Raw genomic sequence first — 12,000 nt, 5'->3', positions numbered from 1 at the left:
TTCTTGGTCTTCTTGGTCTTCTTGGTCTTCTTGGTCTTCTTGGTCTTCTTGGTCTTCTTGGTCTTCTTGGTCTTCTTGGTCTTCTTGGTCTTCTTGGTCTTCTTGGTCTTCTTGGTCTTCTTGGTCTTCTTGGTCTTCTTGGTCTTCTTGGTCTTCTTGGTCTTCTTGGTCTTCTTGGTCTTCTTGTTGCAGGTATTTTGAAAATTACTCTTAGTCAATTCGTTTGTAAATTTCTGAACTAATTTTGAAAATTCCTCCGGTCATTTCTCAGAAAATTCCGATGGTAATTCCTTTACTAAATTGTATTCTAGATAAAATCTTTTATTTTTCTTCTCGCAATGGCCGTATTACATCCGTTTCTTATTTTTTGCGCGGGTCAATTTTTTTTTATTTAACCCTCTAATAACCAATCCGGCCTTTAGACGGGGTATAGTTTGAGCATTCCTGTAATTTTTGTTTTGTGGAAAATCTTTTTTTTTTATATAGTTGGCTGATATTTAGAACTGTTCTGTATATCTCAAAATGGTTTTTGGTGTATTTTAAAGCGTATTTACATTTTTTTATTAAATCATTGAAAAAACGATGTTTTAGTCACCTTTTAGAAGTCATTGTTTATTTTGTATTGAATCGCTACAATTAACATATTTTAATTTTTTTCCAAGTCATTCACCCTTGTTTAATAGTTTAAGGGAATCAAATACACTCTAAAATTATTTTCCTTAAAAATACACGGAAAATAAAATTTTCTGCGAAAAAAATTTAAAATAATAATTTTTCAACAATAATCATAAAATCTCAATATGTTTTTATCTCAAAAAACCCGTTCTCCAAATTGGCTTCCAGGAATAATATAAAAGTGTGGGGATGTTCAAAATTAAAAATTAGCGTTAGCGTTAGCGTTAGCGTTAGCGTTAGCGTTAGCGTAGTTACGGTATACTTCGTAAATTGGACATTAACAACATTCATGTACCTTTTGCTAATCTTGCTCGGATTGCTTTTCGTATGCAAGAATACCAAAAGCACAAATGTCATTATTCCCGGCCTGCCCATCTTTACCGTAACTTGGGATAGGGGAAGGAAATGATGATGTAGCACTTATTTAAGAGGCCTCCGACTCAGTGACACTCCCATAAGTACTACGGAGTGGGTGGTTGGGAGTTGGGAGATGTATTATGTAGGTCAAGGATTCGCCTGAAAAGCTGCCCGGATAAAAAATACGATAGAAAAACATAGGATTCTAATGTAACAGAACCATTGAAAACAATGCTCTCACAATAAAATTCAATGTTAAAATAACAATAGAAAAACAATTGAATCGAATGTTTCTAACAATAGAATCAAATGTGAATGAGCATTTCACATTGAATTGTATAGGTTGTTAAGTATCGTAACAATACAAAAAAAGACTTTTTTCCATACAACTTTTTTCGCAAAACAGAAAATTCTAATGTTGTTAATGGCGATACGTGGAATGGAATATACCGTAGATTTTATGGATTTGTATTGTTTTGAACAGTTAAATATGCCAAGAACGTTCTGTTGTGAACTGTGGTTTCACATTGAATTCAATGGTTTAGGAATGGTTTTCTATTGTGGTACAGAAGATTCTTATGTTTTCGAATTGTTATAAACAGTGAAATGTACGGTAAACGTATTGTTTTGGTCAGTGATTTTATTGCTGGTTCCACATTTGATTAAATTGTTTTGGAATTGTTTTCTAATGTGAAGCAGAACATACCGTTTGTACTGTTTTTACATTGGATTCAATGGTTTGAATATTGTGTTCTATTGTGATACAGATGATTCTTATGTTTTCGAATTGTTTCGAACAGTGACGGTAAACGTATTGTTTGCCATAGTGTTTTTATTTCAGGTCCCACATTTGATTCAATCGTTTGGGAAATGTTTTCTACTGTGATACAGAAGATTTTTATGTTTTTTTTAATTGTTCTAAACAGTTAAATGTACGGTAAACGTATTGTTTTGAGCAGTGACTTTATTATTGGCTCCACGTTAGATTTAATTGTTTTGACATTGTTTTCTATTGTGATACAGAACATTCTTTGTTGCACTATTTTTACTTAAACAATAGAAAATTGTTTTCTATTGTGAAACTGAAAATTCTAACTTTAACTTCTATGTTAAACTTTACAAAAAAACTGCTTAAAAAATCCTGAATGAAACGAAACTAAACTATCATAATGCATTTGGACTAGAAGCTTGTATATGTATATGTTAAGCTATTATGCTTTTGGTCGAAATACGAAGTGACCGAACGTGCGAAAATTGATTTTTAACCTACTTAGAAATGTCGCAACTCAATTTGGATTAGTGCATATTGTTGCTCTTAATTAGCTTAATGATGCGCAACAGAAAAAATAGATTCAAATTTACTTCGCAGCTGCAACTTCGCATGTGCTTCTAGCGACGACTTCGATTTGGTGGTGCGACGATAATACATTTCAAAAACACAGATCGATCGATTAATTATCAAATATTTGGATCACTTATGTTGTAAATCGAGTAATGTTTAATTGCATTGATGGTTGAAGCTTAGGCTCCCATGCCCCACCAGCCAGATAACTGGGTTTAGCAGACTAAGCATTATATGTGGCAACACTATAAGCGGCATGATGGAACCGTGCCGAAGCGCGCTAAGTGTTATTACACGGAACCGCCAAACTACCCAAAATTGAGTTCTTTTGACGCAATACCATAGTTCCGCCCAATAAGCCAAATTTGAGTAAATCGATTAAACTCACACTGGGTAAATTGCCTTTACCTCCAGCAAAAAAATATACTTAAGAGTAGGTAAATTCAACAAAAACATCGTCACGAAAACGCAATCGCCCAATGCTAAATGTACTGTGTTTGGCCGGGCCATCACTAGGTGGCGGTTGTGAGCAAACGTCAAACAGGAGCAAAAACGATGCCAGCGCCGCGGTTGGCCAATCGACCTGCTACCGAATATTTCAATCAACCGTTAAGGACAGACTTGTTAGAACCCCAAAATGGCCGCCACAATGGCCGACTTTGACACCTACTCACGATTTTGAGGGCACAAATCTCTTCGTAAACAAAACCAGCGCACCTGAGCTTCTTATTTTAAACTTATTATTATGCTTTTGGTCGAAATACGAAGTGACCGAACGTGCGAAAATTGATTTTTAACCTACTTAGAAATGTCGCAACTCAATTTGGATTAGTGCATATTGTTGCTGTTAATTAGCTTAATGATGCGCAACAGAAAAAATAGATTCAAATTTACTTCGCAGCTGCAACTTCGCATGTGCTTCTAGCGACGACTTCGATTTGGTGGTGCGACGATAATACAAGTGAGCAAGAACAGAATAATAAAATGCACTGTTGCACATTGGAGTAAATCACATCAAAACCTGATCATAAGTGGAAAAACTCAAAATGAAGTTATTGGGTTTTCTGTTGTGTTTTTGCTAAGTGTAGTTGTCGTGTAATCGTTTGACAGCTAAGCAGTGTCCAAATGTTTTGTTTACGCTTATCAGAAGAGGTTAAGTGAAGCTGAAGTTTAGCCGTTTTATTTTATATGACTCACAGTGCGTGCTAGTTTTGACCGTACAAAGTGAATGAAATTGATAGTCAATCAATTCAACGATGCAGTTTGTTAAAGAAGGTTCATGTTGTTATTCTGTTAATTTGAAACCCAAACAAATTGGCGTTGAATTTACATATAATATATGAAAATATTGAAAAAAGTATTTGATGGAATCCTTTACCGTACATTCAAAATGAAATAAGTTGATTTTCCGGCTGTTTCCGGAAAATCTGCTTTAAGTGTATGATAAAGCTATTGTTCCTCTTTCAAATGCAGAAAGAAAACCTTCCGGATGTTTCCGATTTCAAAAGTTGCAACACTTTGAAAAAATCGTGATATTTATATTATTATATGATATTATTTGCCTTAAAACACTATTTAGCCCTCTGAACGTATTTTTGCTGAAAACTAGAATTCAACAGCTTTCAAGCAAAAAAAAAGAAGTTTAAAATCGGTCAACTGGTTCAAAAGTTGTGATTTTTTGAAAAATTTTAGTTTCGAAAAATCTTGACTTTTACAATCGTAAAATTGGTCACCCTAATGACGAAATAAAAAAATACGAAAACTATGAAATACGTTTCATTACTAATTTGGGTTGCATTTGGGTTGCGAAAATGCGTCAAAATAATTTTGATCAGTTTTGATGTACTAGGTGCTCCACTGTGATGTTGTTTGAAACTTGCTTCGAGAGATTTGTGCGTTTTAAGTTCTGATGCACTGTTAAAGCGGGATTTCATGACGTTTGTCCTTAAAAAGTTGATCGATGGGAAGCGAGCCGAGTGTGACGTCTGTTTCTCTGTGGATTAGCATTCCCCAGAACGGCACCAAGGGCCGTACAGTTATTACAATTGAATAAACTTAGATTTTTTTTATTAATACAGAGTAGGGAATCGCGCCACTTGGGCGGTGGCTTCTATATTCGTCTGTTTGCCACTATAACTCAGTCAAATTTGAACCAATTGACACAATTTTTGGAATGCAGTGAGATAGGTATAGTATCTACCCGTGTACAACATTTCAAGTCAATTGGTTCAAAATTGACTGAGTTATAGTGGCAAACAGACGAATATAGAAGCCACCGCCCAAGTGGCGCGATACCCTATCGAATACGCCTATATAGCGAACTGCTCTTATTTAGCGCGAGCTCTTAGTTCTGCATTTACGATGTTAATTTGAATAGCAAAAGATGTTTGTTACAAGTTGTGAGAATCTTTCTCTGTAATGATTATTCAACAACTGTATTCATTATTTGTATACACTTTATTACCGATACTTCAATATTACATACAATGATTCACACTCTAGACAACAATAACAACATCTCCACATATGACAGATACTCAATGTAAACATACACGCTAAACGTAATAGAGTAATACAATAATTTATTATGTGCATACCACAAGGTGCCACATCTCGTTTTTTCTCCAGATCCGCAGCAAGGTCACTCCACGTTGTTTTCGCTTATAGTCTCCTCAGTTGATGAACGTCTCGCTTCAGTCTCACATCAGAATTAGTAGTACAGTCATCCATTTGGTCATCCATCTCTGCTCGGCATTTTGGTAAATTACTTGGCCCTTACCTAAAAAGAAATATTATTTTGACCCAAGTATTTTCCCAAATCCCAAAATATTTTTAATACTGACTGTCAAGCTAAATATTACCTTTGCTGATGAATTAATTGAATTGCTTTCCTCTGTTCAAATGTTTTCAATGACAGGTAGCATGCAAACATTGTATACTGCCCACTTTTTTTTTGTTTTGACATGTCCTTTCATATAAGAATCTCATACAAAAGGTATGTATATTCAGATTATTACTCAGACATTTTTTTTAACTAATATGTCGGAACATTGCACGAATGTTACAGTGAAAAAAATATCAATATCCATTACCTCGTTTTCGATCCAAAGTGTCCAAGCGTCACACAAACACTATTTTATTTTATTTTTTTTTTAGCGAACTTCGCTGGAACTCGTTCCTTGTTCAGAATATATTCAGAAGTTTGGCTTTACAGATTTTGTTTTCTAAATATCTAAGGGATTGATACTTTTTTAAATCAAATTAAATTTCAAAAAACGTTACTTGTCCAAAGCAATATTTGTAATACTAGTTTTAGCTAAATAGTAATTTGAAAACTTGAAAACATCCAGTTTTTTTTTAATTATATTCAATACATATTGTTCACAAAACTCACACCCGCACTAGCTGTTTGAAAGTATAATAAAATATATATATTAATTCTTTGTTTTGTTTTTCATGTTGTAATCCTATAATTTTCTCAAATTCTTAATACATACATCATCGTCGCAGTACCAAATCGAAATCACGCATTTAAGCACATGCAAAGTTGCAGTTGTGACATAAATTTGAACCGGTTGCTGGTATTGCGCATCATTAAGCTACTTAAGAGTACTAATCTAAATCGAGTTGCTATGTTTATAAGTAGGTTAAACATCAATTTTTGCACCGCCAGTCACTTCGGCTTCCAACCGAAAACGTAATGATAGTAGCCAATTATTATATACAAAGCAATTTTCTCCATATAACAAAATAAATCGATCATCTTATTAGAACACTTTTCGACGGTTCACCTATACAGGTGTCCACGTTTTTAGGAATCATGTTTCCGATAATTTCGGAATTCTCATGATTTACCATTTACCTTTCAAACTGAATGAGTTTATTTTCACGGTTTGGTCGTTCAATAGGTTTACATTCTACGATGCATATTTGACCGCATTAACTGGTGATTCGTGCTCTATCAAATTTATTTTAACATTACAAAACCAAAAATTTGTTCCTTTGATGTCGCTCTTTTGGGTTCTGAACTGTAGGATTTATTTTAAAGGTGTTCCTCCAAAATATTGCAAAAGCCTCTCAACATGTTATGTTCTCACTCTAGATATCTAATGAAGCTATTTCAGCAAGCCTTTTCTAAATTATTCGCATTCAATGTACCGTCAAAATTTAGAACTTTTTATCTTTAAGTAACTCTGATTTTCTACATATGCTCATCATATTGATAATATTCTCAGTTCGTTGGATCGGACTAGAATATTCTGCATTATTGCAAAGCCTAATCTATCATATCACTTATTTCACAACTTTTCGATGAAATACATCCTCATTTTTTTTTGTTAACGCTTACAAGTCTGACGTAGTGTACATTGACCATGATTGTCTGTGTCATGATGGCGTTTTCCACGCTGGATCACACATAAAATCGATGGACCTTATATAAACTATGTGTATCTACACATTAAAAGGGTTATCTATGACAAATTGCAAAAATCTATGTGTGCATAGATTTTGCAGTTTTTTTCAGTGTATGAAATCTAAAAATTCAAACAAGGTAACATGTTAGTAAATGGTACCTGTTTGCATTAATAAGCTCGACTGAAAAACAAACCTCATAATCCAGCTTTCATTAGATATATCTATTCCTGTAGTTACAGAAATGATTATCTTTTATTATTCCAATATGTTGTGCTTTTGATATACTGTACGTTATTCTCCTCAATAATAGTTTCAATACTTCTTTAACTGATCAAAACTTGTCTCTTCCTGTAAGGAAATTATTATGCAGAATTTGTTGTTGAGCGTACTGCTGTACCTTGCTCTCTAACTTGTTCCACAGTTCTTGGCAAGATGGCACTATATCCAGTGTTAGGCAATCATAAGTCAAAATGCCCCTCCTGACCACACCCGATACATTTTATATTCAAAGACTTCAGAAGTGATTACTCAAGAACTCACTGTACTTAAATCGCGTAAACATTTAGTGGCATTCACTAGGCTATAAAGCACTTTTTACTCGAATTTCTGAGACTTCTAGTTAGGCCAAAAAGTTTCATTTTTTTATTATTCGATTTTTTTTAATATCCAATTCAACTAGTTATTTGACTAGCATGATACTTAACAAGTTAGTGGTTAGCAACTACTCTGAATATGTCGTCTAGCTTCAACGAATGTTTTAACTGTCATTTTGACTTCCTATCTTGCAACCAAGACAGTTTAATTGTTCTCACACATTGATGTTAATTTTCTTGAAGTTACATTTTTAGTCTTGTAAGAGAGGACAAAGCATTAGTTAAATCATGTCTTCATGTTAATTTGGTTTCAAGAGCCAACCCTTTTTACGTCTCGTAGACTTATTATACTTTACTGAGCAATGATAACTTCAATATATATCACCTGAGGTGGGTCCACAACAATCTCAGTATTTGCTCAGTTATATTCCCATTTGGAACATATTCAAATACTATTCGTTCCTGTTTTTCTAGTCATACTCAGACTAAAGTTTAGTCTTGTCTTTCGCATTCTCAGCTGCCATTTAATTGGTGTGAAATTTCATTTTTAATGGTTCAATTCAACTATAAAGCCCAGATTGGAGTTCAAGAGAAATGGCTCAAGAAACTTCTAGAACGATTCCTGGCAGAAATTTTCTACGGTGACTGACATTTGAACTGTCATTTCTTCGCAACTGCGTACTGTGATCGAAGAAAAAACGGTTTCTTGAACGATTCAGCCAAGGAATTTCCCATGCATCAAGATAGGCCGAGAAATTCCTTCTGATCTGAAAACAGCCCTTAAATCTGTGTTAGCTGATAACCTGTTTCTTACGAAATTTACAACACTGTTGCGTTTTTAGTACTTTAATTTTTAATAACACAATTCGCCTTATACGGCTCTACAAAGAATCGACTATATCTGTCTTGCAGGTCTTACCGCCTTCAACGGCATTTCCACCTTCAACGGCTTTTTCCGCCTTCCACGGCTTTTCACTCTCCGACGGATCTTTCCGCCATCGACAGCTTTTCGCCTAAGTCGGCTCTTCTGCCTATAACATTTTTCCTGCTTTCGAAAAGTCTTTCCGCCTTCAACGGCTTTTCTATCTGTGATCCTTTCCGCCTTTTACGGCTATTTCAGGAATGTCGCCTTCATTAGCTTTTATCGCCTTCATTGGCTTTCATCGCCTTCACTGGCTTTTAACAGCAACGGCAAAATTTGATTTCAAAATATTGTTTCACCTCTACGCCTTCCTCGGCCATCCGGTTAACAAATTAATACTTCATTCATCATTCAGCATTTAAGTCTAGATTTAGGACAACAACCCTATTCAACGAGTATCAATATCACAATCAACAAAACTTAGATTTTCTTCAAAGTTTTTTATTTCTTTATCTGACAATAGTGATTGTCATCGATTTGAACTAAACAATTCCGATCACCATCAAAATCCCTCACAGGTTGATCATTGACATTAGTCGAAGGTATAAATAGATTGTTTGATTCATATTGAACAGTTAGTACACAATATTTACCTTTTTGATTCCAATGTTGAAATTCAATCACAAGTCATCACCTGGAGGTCATCACCATTCTGCATGCACCACACACACCACTCATCTCTTTCTTTTTCCAAAGACAACACTTCACGAACCGAAATTAAACTAATTTCACATGCACTGTTCACCGTTCTCGTCGCCAATGTGAGAATCTTTCTCTGTAATGATTATTCAACAACTGTATTCATTATTTGTATACACTTTATTACCGATACTTCAATATTACATACAATGATTCACACTCTAGACAACAATAACAACATCTCCACATATGACAGATACTCAATGTAAACATACACGCTAAACGTAATAGAGTAATACAATAATTTATTATGTGCATACCACAAGGTGCCACACAAGTAAAACTTATTTACTTTTAACACATCATTTGAAATTCCAAACTAAAATCGTGTTGGTAAAACTATGAGTTCGCGTGAAATATGAGAATTTTACATTGTTATTTCTTCCTGGAGGGCTACATGGGCAACGTGACATGATAACCATGTGTATATTGCTGACTGCACCCCAAATTGGACTGACACAATAGTGTGCACACACCTCCAAAGTGTGATTACAACGCAGGGATACGTCGGATCAAGTTGAGGTCTTCGGTACACTTATTCCTTGTAAATGGAGGAATAAGTGCACCGAAGACGTCGAGACGATCTGAGGCAAATGTGCACTTTTATCACACTTTTTAGGCGTGCCAAAAAAGTGTGATAGTCCAATTTGAGATGAAGTCTGCAATACACAAATCGATTTCAATTAGATCGAAATGGTATTATCGTCGCACCACCAAATCGAAGTCGTCGCTAGAAGCACATGCGAAGTTGCAGCTGCGAAGTAAATTTGAATCTATTTTTTCTGTTGCGCATCATTAAGCTAATTAAGAGCAACAATATGCACTAATCCAAATTGAGTTGCGACATTTCTAAGTAGGTTAAAAATCAATTTTCGCACGTTCGGTCACTTCGTATTTCGACCAAAAGCATAATACATCCATCGGTACTTCCATGCGAATCCATTCGTATTGAATTAAATTTCCTCATGAGCTACACATCGTGTGTGTTGCTTATAGATCGAGGCTAACATAAAGTTGGTGATTCTATATGTTTTACACGTGACTTTCACTGGTTCTGAAGAATTTTCACGTCCTATTTACGTGAAAAGATAGGTAGTTTTCGTCCACCATATTTTTCACGTCACCTTCACCGGAATGTCAGGTAGCTGGACAAATTTGAGCTTCGCGAATCGACGTGATGAGTCAGGTAAATTTGACTCGCGTTTTACGTATCGTTTACGTGAAATGTGGGTGAGTGCCACTGGAGTTTCAGGTAACTTTTACGTGAAAAGATGATTAACGCTACATGAATTTCACGTAATTTATGCATGATTTTTTAATGAAAATAAAGCAGCCTCACCAGCTTGCAACGTATTTGAAGAGGCAAGAGAATTTGAATCCTTACAAAATGCAATGAAAATACATAGATTGTACCCTACCGTGGAATAAATATATCATTGCATTTTATAGGGATTTGAAATCTTGCTTCCTCAAATACGTTACAAGCAGGTACTAATATGTAACAATTACAGAAAAATCTTTATCAGCCATTTATTTTAGAGTACTTAATAAATTTACACTTATATATTTACATACGTTTCGGATCCTCTGATCCTCTAAAAGTGCAAAGTTCCAAATAAATCCAAGGATGCTGAAGCAAAAGCTTTGCAGTCCAACCGTTTCCAACACTCGTTGAACTCCTCTGTTGGACCTTATAACGCCTATTCCAACTCTGAAATTATTGAACATAGAAAAAGTCACAACTGCGAAAAATTGATCACTATTATTTGCTTTGAACAATAAAATTAACGTTCAATACCTACAACGAAAACTTGCACGGAAACTGTAGGAAGCAGTTCTCGCACCAACCTACTTCTCGACGCCATATTGAATTGTTTTTTCACACCTGAAAGTCACGTAACTTTTGTTTCGCGGAAACTTCCAAGTCGAAACACACAAACACAAACGCATCAAAGCAGTTTATGTGGAAACTAGGTGGATTTCACCAAACAGGGCGGTGCCTACGACGTGGTTATCGAGTGGAAATGACTAACGCCACGTAACTTTGGAAGTTTTAAGGATAAGGCCCTTAAATCGGACGTGAAAACTTTTCAGAGTGATACAATAGTCTATTTTACGAAACGACAACAGTGTTGATATTGATATTTATTAACACTCACGGGCTTGGGCGCAACCTCCTGTCAAATTTTCATTCATGAAATGAACGATCAGCTGATCCGAAACGTCTCGTAAAATGGCTCATTTGTGCAAATTTATATGTAAAACACATCGCTCAGACGTGTAATTTTTTTTGAGTGCATATATATTGCGCATTTAGTTCATCACTGGACTGCGCACTCAGTCTTCATAAGTGCGAAAACGTTAATAAAAGTGCGCGATTGCATCAAATCCAGTTGATGTCTTCGGCGCACTAACTCTTTGATTTATGCTGAATAAGTGAGCTGAACACACTTTTATTTACGTTTTCGCACTCTTGAAAACTGGTGCGATAGTCCAGTGGTGAACTAAATGCGCTATAAAAAAAAGCAGCCGCATCCCTATTTCTCTTCTTCTCGAATCCGCGTCAATCTTGTTGGCGAACAAACTGGAAAACTTCCTGGCACCACTGCCTCCCGCGCGCGCGCGCCTGCACCGAGAAAATTTTCTACTCAATGACTGAGTTGGCCTTACTCAGAAATCGAGAAATCCTTTGTTTTCTTACTCAGTTTCGGCTAAAAGTGGGACAACCCATTGGCAATGGGTTGTCCCACTTTTAACAGAAACTGAGTAAGAAAACAAAGGATTTTTCGATTTCTGAGTAAGACCAACTCAGCCACTGAGTAGAAATTTTTCCCTGTGTGGTATCCGCGAGGGGTTATTCAAATGTGTTGATGCATCGCGATGCATTTTGATGCATGCAATCTTCTAGGTCCGTGCAAAAATTACGCTACCCCAAAACAGTCAAGTTCTGCCACATAATGTAAATTTTTGTATGGAAAGCTAAATCTTTTTGTATG

At 35.6% G+C, this 12,000-nt stretch overlaps 1 protein-coding gene across 1 annotated transcript in view; it reads right to left on the bottom strand.

Moving 5' to 3' along the window:
• The window catches only part of LOC134286995 (sporozoite surface protein 2-like), a 49,810-nt gene extending 38,941 nt beyond the window's left edge, over positions 1-10,869 (bottom strand). The window contains exon 1 of the mRNA XM_062848713.1: positions 10,857-10,869. Coding sequence (XP_062704697.1) covers positions 10,857-10,869 — 13 coding nt within the window. The remainder of the gene's footprint in view (positions 1-10,856) is intronic.
• Positions 10,870-12,000: the final 1,131 nt, after the last annotated feature.

Source organism: Aedes albopictus, chromosome 2 (assembly GCF_035046485.1).
Source record: "Aedes albopictus strain Foshan chromosome 2, AalbF5, whole genome shotgun sequence".
NCBI lineage: Eukaryota > Metazoa > Arthropoda > Insecta > Diptera > Culicidae > Aedes > Aedes albopictus.
This window is presented reverse-complemented; position numbering and strand designations above follow the sequence as displayed.